The following is an 18192-nucleotide window of genomic DNA, read 5'->3' as shown; positions in this document are numbered from 1 at the left end:
ATACGTTTGTGGGTCTAGTTCTGGGGTTTCTATTCTATTCCATTGGTATATGTGTCTGTTTTTGTGCCATGATTACTGTTTCAATTACTTTGCTGGTTATGAGTCTGTTCGAATTTTCTATTTTTTTCTGTTTTATTTTTAGTAGTTTTTATGTTTCTAGAAATTTGTTCATTTCTTCCAGATTGCCCAGTTTGTAGGCATATATATTTTTATAGTGTTCTCTTATAATTGTTTGTATTTCTGTAGTGTTGGTTGTGATCTCTTCTCTCATTTGTGATTTTATCTATTTGGGTCCTCTTTCTTTTGGTAAGTAAGGCTAGGAGTTTATGAATTTATCAATTTTGTTGATTCTTTCAAAGAACCAGCTCTTAGTTTTGTTGATTTGTTCTACTGTTTTTTTGTTTGTTTCTATATTGTTTATTTCTGCTTAATCTTTATTATTTACCTTCTTAGGTTGACTTTAGACTTTATTTGCTGTTCCTTTTCTATCTCCTTTAGGTGTAAGGTTACGTTGTGTATTTGAGACTTTTTTTTTTGCTTCTTGAGGTTTGCTACATCCCAAAGGTTTTGGACTGTTGTGTTTTCATTTTCATTGGCTTCCATATATTTTTTTACTTGCTCTTTAATTTCTTGGTTAACCCATTCATTTTTGGTAGAATGTTCTTTAACTTCCATGTATTTGGGGGCTTTCCAAATTTTTTCTTGTGGTTGATTTAAAGTTTTATAGTGTTGTGGTCAGAAAAGATGCTTGCTACATTCTCAATGTTTTTGTATTTGTTAAGGGCTGATTTGTGATCAAGTATGTAATATATTCTGGAGAAAGTTCCATGTGCACTTGAGAAAGATGTGTATTCTGCTGCTTTAGGATAAAGTGTTCTGAATATATCTATGAAGTCCACCTAGTAGAGTGTGTCATTCAAAGCCATTATTTCCTTGTTTATTTTCTGCTTAGATGATCTGTCCATTGCTATAAGTGGGGTGTTAAGTTCCCTACTATTATGTTATTATCAATGAATTTCTTTATGTTTGTTATTAACTGAATATATATTTGAGTGCTTTCAAATTGGGGGCATAAATATTTACAATTGTTAGATCTGCTTGATGGATGGACCCCTTAATTAGATATAATGCCCTCGCTGATCTGTGGTTACAGTCTTTATTTCAAAATCTAGATTGTCTGGGGGTGCCGGGGTGGCTCAGTCAGTTTGGTGGTTGACTTTGGCTTAGGTCATGATCTCACAGCTCATGGATTCGAGCCCTGTGGTGGGCTCTGTGCTGACAGCTTAGAGCCTGGAGCCTACCTCAGATTCTGTGTCTCCCTCTCTCTCTGCCCCTCCCCCAATCACACTCTGTCTCTCTCTCTCAAAAATTAATAAACATTAACAAAAATTTTTTTATCTAGATTGTCTGATATAAGTATAGCTACTCTGGCTTTCTTTTAATGTCTATTCGCATGATAGATGATTCTCTATCCCCTCACTTTCAATCTGCAGGTGTCTTTAGGTCTATAATGAGTCTCCTGTAAGCAGCATATACATGTGTCTTATTTTTTTAACCCATTCTGATACACTATTTGTTTTTATTGGAACATTTAGTGCATTTACATTCACAGTAATATTGATAGAGAAGAATTTAGTACCATTGTATTGCCTGTAAGATTGGTGTTTCTGGTGATTTTCTCTGTTCCTTTCTAGTATTTGTTGCTTTTGGTCTTTCTTTCCCACTCAAAGAGTCCACTTTAATATTTTTTGCAGAGCGGGTTGGTGGTCACAAACTCATTTAGTTTTTTGTTTGTCTGGGGAACTTTGATCTTTCCTTCTATTCTGAATGACAGCCTTGCTGAATAAAGTATTTCTGGCTGCATATTTTTCCCATTCAGCATGTTGAATATATCCTGTCACTCTCTTCTGGCCTGCCAGGTTTCTGTGGACAGATCTATTGCTAACCTGAATTTTCTTTCCTTGTAGGTGAGGGGTTTCTTTTTCCTTGCTGCTTTCCGAATTCTTTTCTTGTCTCTGTATTTTGCAAATTGTCCTATGATATATTTTGGCTTTGTCTGGCTTTTGTTTAATTTGATAGGAGTTCTCTGTGCCTCCAGGATTTAGATGTCTAAGTCCTTCCCCAGATTAGGGAAGTTTTTGGCTATAAATTACTCAAGTAAACCTTCTGCCTCTTTTCCTTTTTCTTCTGGGACTCCTATGATACGAATGTTATTATGCTTTCTAGAGTCACTGAGTTCTCTAAGTCTACATTCATGATCCAATACCTTTCTTTCCTTTTTTTTTCAGCTTCATTATTTTTCATATTTTTCTCTTCTATATCACTATTTCATTCTTTTGCATCATCCTTCCTTGTCATTATAGTCAGTTGGTTTTGCATTTCAGTTATAGCATTTTTAAAAATTTTAGTCTGAGTACTTTTTAGATCTTTTATCTCTGTAATAAAGGATTGTTTAGTGTCTTCTATGCTTTTCTCAGGCCTAGCTAGTATCTTTGTGATTGTTGTTTTAAATTCTGGTTCAGGCATATTACTGATATCTGTTTTGATTAGATCCTTGGCTGTGACCTGTTCTTGTTCTTTCTTTTGCAGTGAATTCCTCTGTCTTGTCAGTTTTTCTAGGTCACTGTGTGTGTGTGTGTGTGTGTGTGTGTGTGTATGTTAGGAAAGCCTGTTATATTTTCTGCTCCTGAGAGTAATAGCTATTTTAAAAAGAGGTCTTATACCGTCCAAGGCCTGGTGCTTCAGGAAGTGTTTCAGAGTTTGCACTCTGCTGTTATGTTTAGGATGATTTTCCCCTCCAGTCAGTTCTCTGAAGAGTTTCTTCTTGCTTGCAGCTGGTGGGGGGGTGGAGGGGTCTAGGCATGTTTGACTTTGTTAGGTGTGTGGTGTTTTAACTAGGTGTGCTTTTGTCTGCTTGTCAAAATAAACCTGATCCTATTTCCACTAGAGCTGAAACTTTGCAGCATTCTACAATCAGTAGACTTGGTGTGTGTGAGGGTTTTGTGTCAGTCTTCTAGGTGAAGGGCCTGCTGTGCTGGTTCACAGGCTGACTTGCCCTAGTAAAGGTGCACCTGCAGGGTGTAGTGGGGTGGGGCTTGGTGTAAGCAGCTCCAGCCTCCACTGGGGGTACTGTGTTGCTCACTGAAGTCTGTTAGTGCTGACAAATTGGGAAAATGGCTTTGCCCCACACTTTCATCCTGGAGCAGGGAATCTGCTCCCACTGTTCTGGAAGCCCTCACAGAAGAGCGAGCAGTCTCCCTTTTTGTGTCCTTGGCTTCCATTAGAGCCCTGCCTTCACCTTGTCTGTGCCCAAGCTGTCTGCCTGCCAGGTGGCACAGTACTCCTGTGTTTTATCTCAGGCATGTGGCTGTTTTTCAAAAGTCCAAATTTTAGGGAACTGGTGCAGCATGGATCCATGCTGATCCTCTGGGGGAGGGTCTTGCCATGCTGCAGCTGGTTCTGGCTTGTCCCAGAAAAGCAGTTGCAGGATCGCACAGAGGCTCAGAATTTATGATAAAGTGCAGCAAAAAACAAGGCACCAAGGCTTGCTGCCCTCAGCAGATGTCTCTGTTCCTATGCTAATGAATGAGGCAGCATGTTGGCACCCTCCAACTCTTTTGTCCCCTGAGAGGCTGTGCCACCTCTCCCAAATGCACTCCAAGAAGGGGAATTGTCTTTCCTAGTGTGACCCAGGGGATCCTCAGACCCCACTGTCTGCTCCTAGGCCTCTGCCTTCCTTTCCAACAGGAGAACTGCTATGCCTGCCAGGCTCCATCTGGCAGTGGCATGGACTTCTAAAACTTCACACTTTGAGCTCTGCTGCTTGTAAAAACTTGTGATAATCAGCTGTTCCAGTTTTCCCAGGCAGTGGTTTTGGGGAAGTGTTTCTGTTGTGAAGTCCCCTGTGTGCTGCTTTCTCTCTGTTTATCTGACTCTATTCTGTCTCCAAGATCAAGGCTCCCTCCCCTTCAGAGCACCCATGATTCTTTTCTCCCCAGAATCATGTCTCTGCACCTACCACCTTCCACAATGTGGTTTCTTTTCTCACTCTAGTTCTACAGTTTATTCTCTCAGGATTCAGATTGATTTCTTGGGTGTTTGGAATGATTTGATATCTGTCTAGCTTTTTGAGGATAAGAGAAGCATAGGGTCCCCCTATTGAGCCACAATCTTAAATCCTCTCCTATCTCTGCTTTTCTCTGATGGGTCTGGTTAGAGTTTTATTAATTTTATTGATCTCAGGAACTAGGTTCTGATTATATAGATTTTTCTCTAAATCTTTCTCTTTTAATGATTTATACTCTGATATTTATTATCTTCTTACTCTGAGATTATTTACTCTTCTTTTTCTAGTTTCTTAAAGTAGAGGTTGAACTTATTAATTTTATATATATCTTCTTTTCTAATATAGGTGTTCAGTGCTCTAAATTTCCTTCCAGGTACTACTTTAGTGACCTTCTACCAATTTTTGTATGTTTTGTTTCATTTCCATCCAGTTCAAATTACTTTCTAATTTCCCTTTTGATTTATTTGATCCTTGGGTATTTTAGAAGTGCTTATTTACCACACATTTGGAGAATTTCCAATTACCTAATTTAATTTAAGAGTGACCAGAGAATATACTTGGTAAAACTTGAATCTTTTTAAATTATTAAGATGGTTTTATGGCTAGAATGTCTAGCCTTGTAGATATTCTGTATGTACCAGAAGAGAGTATGTATTCTGCTGTTGTTGGGTGAAATTTTGTCAATATGGTCAATTAGGTCAAGTTGGCTGATAAAATTATTCAAGTCTTCTATATTCTTGCTGATTTTATTTTTTAAAATATTTTAAACCTTTATTTATTTTTGAGAGAGAGAGAGAGAGAGACAGAGACAGAGACAGAGACAGAGACAGAGTGTGAGTGGGGTAGGAACAGAGAGAGAAGGAGACACAGAATCCGAAGCAGGCTCCAGACTCTGAGCTGTCAGCACAGAGCCCGACCTGGGACTCAAACTCATGAACCGTGAGATCATGAATGGAGCCAAAGTCAGACACTTAACCAAGTGAGCCACCCAGGTGCCCCTATTCTTTCTGATTTTCTATCCATTTATTCAATAAATTACTGAGAGATGAAAATAGAAATCTCTAATTATGATTGTGGATTTGTCTATTTCTCTTTACAGTTATGATTTTTGCTTTATATATTTCAAAATTCTGTTATTAGGGTACATAACATTTGGGATTATTTCCTCTTGAAGATTTAGCACCTTTATCGTTATAAAGTGACCTTCTATATCTATATTCATATTCTTGCTCTGACATCTATTTTGTTGTTAATGTAGCAATTCCAAATTTCTCTTGGCTGGTTGTAGGGTAGTATATCTTTTCCATTCTTTTATCTCTATATTTAAAGTGAATTTCTTGGAAGTGGCCAACAGTTGGGTCTTGATTTTTTTATCCAATTCCTGATAATCTCTCTTTTAATTGGTACATTTAGATTATATTTAACATGATTAATAATATGATTAAAGTGTATCATCATGTTTTTTTATTTGTGCCTTCTCTTCTTTATCCTTTCCCCTTCATTTTATGCTTTATTTTGAATTGATTGAATATTTAAAAATATTTCATTTTATCTTTTCTTTTTGCTGTTACATTTTTTGGCTATAGTTGTGTTTTGTGAATTTAGTGATCGTTATATACTAACTTCAAGTGATACTGCTTAACATAAACTATAAGAAACTATAAGAAAATTACAGTAGTATAATTCCATTTCTCAACTCCTGGCCTTGGCATCTTCCCCTGAAACTCATCACTTGGAGCTGGATGACCCTCCTCTAGGCATTCTGGCAGTCCCCAGATCCTGTGAGAGAGCACATCCCACATGGTAATGTCTTCACCTTTTTGTACCATGTATATGGTAACCCCAAGTAATGCTATAAGAGGTTGGTTGAAAAGCTCAAGAAGATAGGGACAGGAGGTAATCAGAGAGGTGGAGATTAGACATCTGATGATATCTCCTGGTCAGGGGCTAGCGTGGAAAAGGTAAGAGCTAATATAGCGGGTCAGAGCTCACAAAAGCACTTGCCATTTGAGGATCTAGAGTATTTCCTGTAGACCTTTGGCTTTATTCTGCAAGCCATGGTAAACCAATTTGAAAGAAGGAATCTATCTGTCTGTCTGCATATCTGCTACCCTATCTTTCTAGATAGATCAGCCTAGATAGATTTATCTTCCTAGAAGATAGGTAAATATAAAGATAGATAAAGTGTCTTCTTTCTATATATCTATCTATATAACTGTATCTGTCTATATATACCTATCTATAAAATAGATAGAATAAGCAGTGTTTTATGACTAACCGTGGGTGGATTGGTAGGAAGTGACTCCAGTTAGAGGTTACTGAGGAGGAATCAGAGTCAGTAAGTGTGAGGAGATGAGGTCTGGACAAACTGATGACCTGAGACAGGAACGAGTGGACCCTGTAAGAACTATACCAGTATATCCTTAACTGTTTTTGTGGCCCAGTACTGCCCTAGTTCATGTTTACTTATGACATATCTTATATCTCTTTCTAACTTGTTGGAGACCAATCCTGTAACTTATTAATTTTTATCCTTTAGCATCTAGCATGGTATCTGACATGCTCAATAATGTCAGTGTAGAAATAGTGAAGGATGACATTGATAAGACCAAAATGACATTTCAGGCTCACCTGGAAGATGAATGATGTCATATAAAAACTAAGAAAGTGAGAGGAGAGAGAGTTTTGTGGAGGGAAGATGGAATGTTTACCTGTGAACCTGACAGCACAAGATGCAGAGGGCAATTTCAAGTAGCCCATTGAAACCATAGTCTTAGAGCTTAGCAGAGAAGAGAGGGTGTGGAGATGGCAGAAGAGGTGTGGAGGAAGCCTGAGAACTGAGGAGCAAATGCACTTGGGTTCTGGGTACAGGCAGTGAGCTTCCTTTCCCTGGGCAAAATCTCTCACTAAATTCCCTGATAAGTGATGATGTATTTCATTCCAAAATGATGAAAACAAAAGTACACTACCTAAGGATTCATGCATGGGGATTATCTGGGGAGAATAGCTCCTCCTGTTTGATTTGATACATTAGAAGGCAGCCAGGCTCTAGGTGTACACAAAGGGGCTGAGGCTACGTCTGGAAAGGACACCTGCAGAAAGGAGCCCTGGGGACCTGGAAGGCCAGTTCCACAGATGTAGCAGTGACTCCCAGGCTCTGCTTCTCCACACATCGATGGGGAGAGACCTCCCAGCCTTCATTGCATGGACTAGCCTCAGAGACTAGCCATGCTCTTGTTTAGCTCTTTAAAGTTGATCCACTTGGGAAAGTGACCATCACCTATGCCTTGAAAGACAGGCTGGAAAGTCTCTGTACTTTATGAATGGGCTTTGAATGATATCTTCTGTGTAATGTGGTTCACACCATTGGATGAAACACCTTCACTGAAGCCTCTGCACGACCTCATCTCTCCTTTCCTGTCCCTGTGTGATATTTTTGTGCTCAGTCGTTCAGAAGTCTAGTTTATTTGATTTTCTCCTCCTCCTCCTGTTCCTCCTTTTAATGTTATCATAACCTCATAGGTTGTTTAATGAGATGTGAGGCTCTCTGAAAGGAAATTACAGATATGTTTCTCTGAAGAAGATTTTGAATTATACCCAAGTTTATTTATTTTTTATTTTGGCAAACTACAAAGTGTCAATATGAACTTAATGAAAACACATTACACAGCTTAGTTCCAAAGAGTTGTCATCTTTGTAAGGCTAGTTCTTTAGAGAAAAGCGTGTGTTAACTGAAATAGTTTCAGTGCCCCTATTCTCTCCCACTTCTCTTTTCTGAATCTTGATGCAATTTGCAATAGCTCTGCCACATAGTAGGTAATCAACTCTTGTGTACTGAATAGAGGGGGCTTAAACAGTGGTGTTTTCCTAGTCACTAAACCACAAGTACGTGCTACTTCTCAGTATTTAGATAATGGGCCTGCCTTGCCTCTGCTCTGAGCTAGTTGTCAAGTGCTCTAGTCCTGCTTCAAAGGGTTCTGTCTTTTTCATCTTGAATTCTTGTGATATAAGGTATAGTACATTGCACATAAGAGGTGACTGATGAAAATACTGTTATTCCTTATATTTTTTGGTGGATATTTGGAGAAATTTCTGTAGCACCTTTAACTGTAAAATAGAGGTTAAGTATAAATTTTCATAAAAGATTTTGATGTTTTAGGAGCCAATGAATTGACAATTCATTTCTCTTTTCTATACCAGAAGATGTCTGAAATGATGAGTAAAATTTGCCTCATTCTATTAATTTGAGCATTACATAAGTTTGTCTAAGTTTCTCTCACCTGTGTTCTTTCACAGATGCAAGCTCAGCTTGGAGGCCTGGTCAGGAGGCAGGGCATTCACTACCTCCTGCTCTTATCAGATGCCTTCTTGCTGAGAACTACACTTGTATCTTCCATGTTCACTAGATCTACTTCAATGATTAGGCAGTGTCTGGATTTTGGCTGAGAGATCCAAACTCCTGGCTGTAAGAAATAATTCCCTGGGAGGGGAAAAGTATGTTGGGTGATAGCATTGATATGTATATTCAAGAATTTATTTCTCACCAAAATCACATTACTTTACATCCATGGCAATTTTTTAATGTGGGCTTTGTCTCCTGGTTCTATAACACAAATGCTAAGTCACTGCTTTGGTTTGGTTCTTGGTTATTTGTGTATCATCAGGTATATGTTTCGTAGTCTTGGAAGGTTGTGAGGAGTAGGTGCCTGCTGATTTCTGAGGTGGTGGGACACTCAAGGCTTGGCTTTTCTTTCCTGCAGAACTGAAGCACGAGATCCATGTCTGGCGCCTGACTGCGCAGCGCATCAGCCCGGCCAGCCGAGAGGAAACAGCGGTTCGGGGCCTGCTCCTGGGGAAGGTGCAGGCACTGGAGCACCTGCTGGCCCGAAGGCTGCATACCTTTCACAGGTACCAAGCCAGGACCCTGCTTGGGCTACTCTTGGTTTATAGCAGTGGCTCTCAATTTTACCAGTTGTGCTCAATGGTTGAATTGTATCAATAACCTATTTACTACCACCCCCCACCCATGGTGTCTAAATGTCATACAATGTACAAGTCAAGTAAGTTAAAATGATGCTTCTTCAGAGTACTTCATGGTACTACAAAATAGTAACACTATCTTCATGCCAATGAAGCTGTGTAAGTCTCTTGTGGCACATTATTTTGTCTAGCCTCACTTAGATCTCTGGAATATGTTCTGGTACCAGCCCCAGTTTAAGGATGAGATAACTGAGGCTCAGAGAATTTGAGCAACTTGTCCAGGGCTCTACAGCTAGGAAAGAGTGACACTGGGGATTGAATCCACACTCAAGCACTGCCTGTCACACCTTCACACATAACACTTGTTCTATAACAAGAATCAAAAACAATTAATATAACAAAGAAATTAACAAAATACTCTCCCAGTAGTTGATTTTCAGGGACCTCTAAGTACTTAAGTCCTACTCAATTCATTTCCTGTCATTTGCTTTTAATCAAAGCTGATATGTAAAAATGAAGGGATGAATTTTTCCTCCAACTCTGATGAGGTGCTGAGTTCTAACATGACTTCAATTTGGGAGAGCTGATAGAAGAACCAGGAGCATATCTACCCTTCAGGGACATTGAATCATTACTGCCACAGAGCTGGGAGCTGGGCTAAAATGAGGGGTCTGTCAAGGCAAGGAAATGCAAATCCCTGTGAATGTAGTGTGAATGATCTTACATGTTGCAGTTTGCTAAAAGCAGCCCTGTATTCCTGGGCTGAGCTGGGTGTGGTGACTGTGCTGACCCTTGAGGGTCATCCAGTATGGTCTTGAAGCCTGTTATTTTAGTGGGGGCAGGGGGAAGGCTACAGGGAATGTGTGGAATCTTACTCTCTCCAGCAAAGTGCTGTCTCAGCTCCATCCTAGCCTAGGACCCACCTCCACCAGGTGGTGCTTGGGAAGCAGGACCTCATGTCCTGAGGCTCCAGGAGGGCCCTGAATTGCAGGCTGGGGACCAACTTCCACCACAGGCATAGATCTTAAAAGGAGAAACTTTGTAAATGAAAGATGCTGGCTCTGCAGATCTTGTTTGTATGTATTATTTTAAAAAACTGTCTTCAGGATTTGCCTGCGTCTGCTGTGATTTCCTTTAGGGTCTGTTCTGGCTGTGTAGTCAGCCTCTTTTGATACTTGTGACATATAAGTGCTCATAAAACTAAATTCTCCACAGTATAGCTCTTTTTACTGGTTAGTAGGGAAGAAAATAAAGCAGAAATTGTGGACTGTTAGGAAAGGTTAAAAGGGAAAGGCATGTTGGAACAAATGAGGGTGACTGAATCAGATCAGACGTTCCCATGACCAGAGGAGAGAGAAGCACACATAAGTTCTTTAAAATTGATTTCCATTGATAAAAATCACCACTAAAGCAAGTGGAATTTCTTTAATGTTTTTTCCTTTAATAAGTTTGGTTGTCAATATAAAATAGCTTCATTTTGAAAAAAAGTATAGGAAAATAGAAAGTAAGAAGAGAAGAACAAAAGTATCTTACTGTCATCCCCCTCGTTCACATTTTGGTCAGTATTCTTCTGACATTCCTTGTGCTCATGCTCACACATACACATGCTTGCGCACTTGCTTCCTTAACATTCCATTCATTTCCTGTATTACTTTTCTTCAGAAATACAGAAATATATTTTCCAATCCATAAACCCAAGTTCACTGGTCACCTTCAATGACTAGGTGTGCCCAGTATGTGGCCAAATCAGGCATCACTTAGTGCCTGGTATCTAGGCCAAAGGTCCATGCTAAACATGCGATGACTGCTGCCTTGCTGATCTCACTGCTCAGTAGCTCCAGGAAAATAATGAGACTGCCTTTTTCTCTTTTAGACAAATCTCACAGGAAGATAAAAATTGGGAGACCAATATCCAGGAACTCCAGAAAAAGGTACTGTGGTTTATTCTCTCAGGGATTTCTGAATCACCTCTTGCTTCACAAAAGTTAAGACTGAAAGTAATTTCTCTTTTTATTCCTATAGTTGTACACAAGACATGAGTTATTTCTAGGAATAAATAGGAAAAATCATTTTCCAGGCATGATAGGCCTATTTTGTCCTGAAATGGAAAAGTTAAAATTTTTAAATACCCTTTGAGATAGAGTGGCCCTTTCTATGGTTAATGCAGCTGCAGAGAAAGTTGGCTGGGTGCCTGAGGTTCTTGCAGCTCTTCCTGATCCTAAAAGGCAGGTCTTATGGTTCCCATTGTGTGGATGAGGAGATTGAGGCAGAAACAGATGAGGCATGCAGTGTGAGATGGAACAGCTTTAGGGACAAAGATGGAGTGTGTGGTGTACATTCTCTCATATGGCTCTGACTTCTGGTGGGCTGTAGCTTTTGAGTTCTGTTGCTAATTTTCCTGCTTTAACAGACCTTTTTTTTTTAGCCTATCTGAGAACACAGTGCCCCTCTCCTAGCTGAGAGAACTCTGCTCCAGATCTGCTGGGAGACATTTATATCTTTGTGAAATTTCAAATCCAGGTAGTTTCTTTCTTAGGGAGAGATTGATTACCCACTTTCTTATTATGATAGGAACATTTTGTCCCTTTATAAAGAAATTTAGGTATGGTGGTCCTGATGGGTAATGTGTCCTTTGGGTCTCTCTTCCCAATCTCTGCACCACTGAGATGGTTGGGGTTAGGAAAGGAGGGTGTGGCTATGACACTTTTCTGGGCCCCAGGTTTATGCAGATCCTGCTTGCTTTGCTAGACCATGTAGTGTTGGCTGTGAATTAGGGAAAAGATTGTGTATCTCTCTGTGAACGCGGTAGATGAGGATTGAAGAGAGGTGGAAGGGAAAAACAAAGAGCTTGTATTAAATGAAAGAGTTCTTACTGTGATAGCTCCAGAAAGGCAAAAGGAGAAAATTTGACAGACACTAAAAATAACAGATAGGAATACATTTTGGATCATTTCCGCTTACACCAGCAAAGTGATGCTGGAATGTTCTTTGATCTTCCTGCTCCCTCCATTCCCAATCCTAGAATTGCCCGTGGTGATACCTACGTTCTGTGATTAACATGGCTGCATGGAGGCTTTATAGTGCCTCCCCTTACAACAAGTGAGGGGCCATGCCCTTTTCCTCCTAATTCACCATCATAGACTCATCTAGCCAAACTGGCCTTCTTTGGAAGTGAGAAGGAGAAGATGAGTAGGGGCCAGTTGAGCCACAAGCTTTGGCAGTGGGTGGGGAAGGAAGAGATAATCAGGAGGTGGCCCACATGATTCGTGAGCAGGGGGCTAGGGACTGCAGACAGAGCCAGTGTAACATGTAAGAATATGCTTGCAGTTTTTATGACAGCAGCTTTAACTGTATGAGTAGAGAAATCCAGAGAGAAAATCTATACCTATACACACATCTATCTCTGTATCTCTATACCTATACCTGTACCATCTTTCTGTACTTCTATCTCTATCCATATGTATACCCATAAATATCTGTCACTGTCTCTCCCTTTCTATCCATATATACACATCCATGTCTATATCTATCTAATTCTAGATATACATAGACAGATGTGGTGGCAGGACCATACTTAGGAAAGGACATGGCGTAGTTGTCAGTTCACATGGTAGAGCATGATTCACATAGGGGCCTGTATGGGTAGGGCATGATGACCCAGGGCTCATCTGTGCCAGTTTTCCTGGATCTCTCTCCTTTCCCCAACTCCACACAGCTGTGGCTTTTGGGGACCTCACCCCATCTTACTCTGTGACTCAGGCCCACTTAAAGGAGGTATAGTACCTTCATTAACCATTTAAGGTTAATGAAGGTACTATAGAGTTTTCTGGCACCTCCCGTCACCCCTGAGTGACTCCACAGGCTACCAATGATGTCATATTAATGGCTATGAGACTGCCAAGTGTCTTCCAGAGTCCCTGTGAACATGAAAGGATATAGTAGGAGCCTTCAGCAGGAGTCATATACTGCATGAATATGTTAACCTCGGTGCCACCATGAACAGGGATTTGTGTAATAGAAGGAAAGTTGAATTAAAAGGATGTGAGCATGTAGCACCTGTGAAAATGTGTGGTCAGGTCCTTGGAAGTTACATGTTGTTTCCCCAGTGGTTTTGCCAACATCTAACCTAATTCTTGTGGTGTATCTGGGAGCACTTTCTGCATCATATTGATAAGCTATTTAGTCAGGTGTTTTATAAGAGGATTGTTCTATGCTTTAACTTTATTGTGTTTATTTTTTAATAAAGGTTTTGAATGCTGTAATTCCAAATCTGTAGTTTTCTTTATAATGCATCACCTTATCATCTTCTTTGAAGTTCAAGATGTTGTATTTTTCATCTTAAGGAGAAAGTTGTAGTGATTCAAGTCATGTAGGATGATGGACACATTGCAGGAAACAGAAGATTGTACCTAGTAAATGAGTTGTGTTTTTCTCTCTTATAGCACAGGATATCAGACAGGATTCTGCTCACCAAATGCCTGATGGTGTTGGGATTTGTTATCTTCATGTTCTTTCTCAATTCATTTGTTCCTGGTGTTCATCTTGATCTTGGTGAGTCTAATTTTTTGTTACCTTTTGTCTATAGGCTTTGCAATTGCTATCACAGTCTGGAAGGGAAGATTTCAAAGCTTGTTCCCAGACATTGGTCATGAGGGTGAGATGGAGGGTGGCCATCTTTGATAGCAAAAAGGAAACCTTTATCCACTACCTTTCCTTTTGTTTTCTGGAAAAAAGGGAGAGGGGGAGAGAGAGAGAGAGAGAGAGAGAGAGAGAGAGAGAGAGAGATTCCTCTCCAGCCCCTAGTGTCTTAGTGCATGGGTCCTCGGCCCCTCCAGGGTTTAACATTAGAAGAAATATGGAGTAGATATTATCATCTTTCTCATACTTGATAACCAGATCTTTAAACTGTTGCTTGAGAAGCACTTCAGAAGAGATGGGAGGTCAAATCAACAAGGTCAGAGTCCTACAGTTTGTGCAACTTGACATGAGGATTAGACGAGCACTGAAAGGGCCAGAGGAGTGCAAAAGGTCTATACAACCCCCTGTTCCCTATGGTGCCTCCGTTTTCCCCACACAGCAGAACCTGTTCTCCCACCCTTTCCCATATGTTTCTTGCTTTCACAGTGCTGTGGCTCTCCCTTTCCATTTCTCAAGCCCTGTGTCAAGGTTGTAGGGCCTGTTCCCACTTGAGATATGACTGTCTTGAAAATTGAGCTCACCAGATATCTTGTTAACTCTGGCATCTTTCCACTCTTCATCAATATTTTCCACATTCCTTAGGATTTTTTTTTTTTTTTTTTTTTTTTTACTGATTTAACAGTTCTCTCTATTGGTGCTATTACTTTTTAAATTTTTTTTTCAACGTTTATTTATTTTTGGGACAGAGAGAGACATAGCATGAACGGGGGAGGGGCAGAGAGAGAGGGAGACACAGAATCGGAAACAGGCTCCAGGCTCTGAGCTATCAGCCCAGAGCCCGAGGTGGGGCTCGAACTCACGGACCACGAGATCGTGACCTGGCTGAAGTCGGACGCTTAACCGACTGCGCCACCCAGGCGCCCCAGTTGGTGCTATTACTTAAAACAAAACAAAACAAAACCCAAACCACTTCCAAAATGTACTTCATGGTAGGGAACTTTAGAAGAAGGTGGCGTAGGAGGACACTGGGCTCACCTTGTCCTGCTGATCACTTAGATTCCACCCACACCTGCGTAAATAACCCAGAACACTGCCAGAAGACTAGTAGAATGGACTTTCTGGAGCCAAGCATAGACAAGAGGCCCACGGAAGAGGGTAGGAAGGGTAGAGAGGTGGTGTGCGCTACATGGACTGACAAGAGGGAGCTGGGGTGGTGGAGGGGCAGCCCACCCAGCAAGGTGGAATCCCCAAGTCTGGCTTGCAAAAGTGGAGGGTCTGGACTGCGTGAATTCTGACAGCCAGAGGGACTTAAATCTGGAATGTTATAAGTCAACAGCTCTGCTTGAGAGCGGGAGGGCAAGAGGACACCGGGAGGGAGAAGTTTTGAACCCTGGAAGACAGAGCTCAGCTCAATGGGGAACAAAGGTGTGAGCCAGTGCCATCTCCCTCTCCCATCCCCCAGCCAAAAACCCAAAGGGAACCTGTTCACCGAATGGGCACGGGTCGGCCTCTCTCCTGGTGCTGCAGGGCCCCTCCCGCAGGGAACCACCAAAGGCAAAGCGAGCTGATCCTGCCCCTCCCACCCCTGTGCACGTTGTGGATCCACCCCAGCTAATATGCCAGATCCCATCAAAGCAACACCATAAGCCTGGCAGTGTGCAAGAGGCCCAGACAGGGGCCACACCACTCCACAGTGAGTCCTGCCCCTAAGAGAGAGGAAGTTAAGGTACACACCAGTCTGACTGTGGCCCAGCAGTGGGCTGGGGAGAGACATCAGGTGTGACTATGGCCCCGCTGACCAACACAAGTTACTCCAGACAGCACAGGGGAAGTGCCCTGCAGTTTTGTGCCACACCAGGGACTATCCACAATGATGAAATGGAAGAATTCTCCTCAAAAGAAACTCCAGGAAGTAGCGACAGCTAACGAATGGATCAAAAATGATTTAAGCAATATAACGGAACAAGAATTTAGAATAATAGTCATAATATTAATCGCTGGGCTTAAAAAGGGTATAGAGGACAGCAGAGAATCTCTTGCTACAGAGATCAAGGGACTAAGAAATAGTGTCATAAAAAATAATATAAATGAGGTGCAAAATAAAATGGAGGTGACCACAGCTTGGATTGAAGAGGCAGAGGAGAAAATAAGTGAATTAGAAGATAAAATTATGGAAAAAGAGGAAGCTGAGAAAAAGAGATAAAAAAATCCAGGAGTATGAGGGGGAGAATTAGGGAACCAAGTGGTGCAATCAAATGCAACAATATCCATATAATAGGAATTCCAGAAGAGGAAGAGAGAGAGAAAGGGGCTGAAGGTGTACTTGAACAAATCGTGGCTGAGAACTCTCCAGATCTGGGGAAGGAAAAAGGCATTGAAATCCAAGAGGCACAGAGAACTCCCTTCAGACATAACCTGAAATGATCTTCTGCATGTCATATCATAGGGAAACTGGCAAAATACAAGGATAAAGAGAAAATTCTGAAAGCAGCTAAGGATAAACATGCTCTAAAATATAAAGGGAGACTGAAAAGACTAGTGGCAGACCTATCTACTGAAACTTGGCAGGCCAGAAAGGAATGGCAGGAAATCTTCAATGTGATGAACAGGAAAAATATGAAGCCAAGAATCCTTTATGCAGCAAGTCTGTAATTTAGAATAGAAGGAGAGATAAAGGTCTTCCCAAACAAACAACAATTGAAGGAATTCATCACCACTAAACCAGCCCTACAAGACATCCTAGGGGGGATTCTGTGAGTGAAATGTTGCAAGGACCACAATGTACCACAGGCATCACTACAAGCATGAAATCTACAGATATCACAATGACTCTAACCCATAACTTTCTATAATAACACTGAATATAAATGGACTAAATGGTCCAATCAAAACACATAGGGTATCAGAATGGATAAAAAACAAGACCCATCTATTTGCTGTCTACAAGAGACTCATTTTAGACCTGAAGACACCTTCAGAATGAAAGTGGGGAACTATCTATCATGCTACTGGAAGTCAAAAGAAATCTGGAGTAGCCATACTTATATCAGACAAACTAGACTTTAAATTAAAGGCTTTAACAAGGGATGAAGAAGGGCATTATATAAATATTACAAGGTCTATTCATTAAGAAGAGCTAACAATTATAAATGTCTATGTGCCAAATACGGGAGCCCCCAAATATATAAAACAATTAATCACAAATATAAGCAAACTTATTGATAAGAATGTGGTAATTGCAGGGGACTTTAATACTCCACTTACAGTAATGGATAGATCATTTAGTCACAGGATCAATAAAGAAACAAGGGCTCTGAATGATACATTGGATCAGATGGACTTGACAGATATATTTAGAACTCTGCATCCCAAAGCAACAGAATATACTTTCTTCTCAAGTGCACGTGGAACATTCTCCAAGAAAGATCACATACTGACTGGGTCATAAAACAGCCCTTCATAAGTATAAAAGAATTGAGATCATACCATGCACACTTTCAGACCACAATGCTATGAAGCTTGAAATCAACCACAGGAAAAATCTGGAAAACCTCCAAAAGCATGAAGGTTAAAGAACACCCTACTAAAGAATGAATGGCTCAACCAGGCAATCAGAGGAGAAATTTAAAAAAAATATGGAAACAAATGAAAATGAAAATACAACAATCCAAATGCTTTGGGATGCAGCAATAGCAGTCCTAAGAGGAAGATACATTGCAATCCAGGCCTATCTCAAGAAACAAGAAAAATCCCAAATACAAATTCTAAGAGCACACCTAAAGGAAATAGAAGCAGAACAGCAAAGACAGCCTAAACCCAGCAGAAGAAGAGAAATAATAAAGATCAGCACAGAAATAAACAATATAGAATCTAGAAAAAAAGGTAGAGCAGATCAATGAAACCGAGAGTTGTTTGTTTTTTTTTTTTAAATAAACAAAATTGATAAACCTCTAGCCAGGCTTCTCAAAAGAAAAGGCAGAGGACCCAAATAGATAAAATCATGAATGAAAATGGAATTGTTACAACCAATCCGTCAGAAAGACAAGCAATTATCAGGGAATACAAGGAAAAATTATATACCAACACACTGGACAACCTGGAAGAAATGCACAAATTCCTAAACATCCACACACGTCCAAAACTCAATCAGGAGGAAATAGAAAGCTTGAACAGACCAATAACCAGCGAAGAAATTGAATCAGTTGTCAAAAATCTCCCAAAAATAAGGGTCCAGGACCAAATGGCTTCCCTGGGGAATTCTACCAGACATTTATTTATTTATTTTTTATTTTATTTTTAATATATTTATTTATTTTTTTATTTATATATGAAATTTATTGTCAAATTAGTTTCCATACAACACCCAGTGCTCATCCCAAAAGGTGCCCTCCTCAATACCCATCACCCACCCTCTCCTCCCTCCCACCCCCATCAACTCTTACTTTGTTCTCAGTTCTCAACAGTCTCTTATGCTTTGGCTCTCTCCCACTCTAACCTCTTTTTTTTTT

The 18192-nt window shown here is 40.4% G+C and overlaps 1 protein-coding gene across 1 annotated transcript in view; it reads left to right on the top strand.

Annotated features, from left to right (window-relative positions):
- Positions 1–18192, top strand: part of OCA2 (OCA2 melanosomal transmembrane protein) — a 527910-nt gene that overhangs the window by 213035 nt on the left and 296683 nt on the right. The window contains exons 15-18 of the mRNA XM_040493912.1: positions 8363–8507; positions 8827–8974; positions 10920–10977; positions 13489–13597. Of these exons, the coding sequence (XP_040349846.1) occupies positions 8363–8507; positions 8827–8974; positions 10920–10977; positions 13489–13597 (460 nt within the window). The remainder of the gene's footprint in view (positions 1–8362; positions 8508–8826; positions 8975–10919; positions 10978–13488; positions 13598–18192) is intronic.

Source organism: Herpailurus yagouaroundi, unplaced genomic scaffold (assembly GCF_014898765.1).
Source record: "Herpailurus yagouaroundi ecotype Mexico unplaced genomic scaffold, PumYag 185, whole genome shotgun sequence".
Taxonomy (NCBI): Eukaryota; Metazoa; Chordata; class Mammalia; order Carnivora; family Felidae; genus Herpailurus; species Herpailurus yagouaroundi.
The sequence above is the reverse complement of the archived record's forward strand: the minus strand, read 5'-3'. Positions and strand labels throughout refer to the sequence as shown.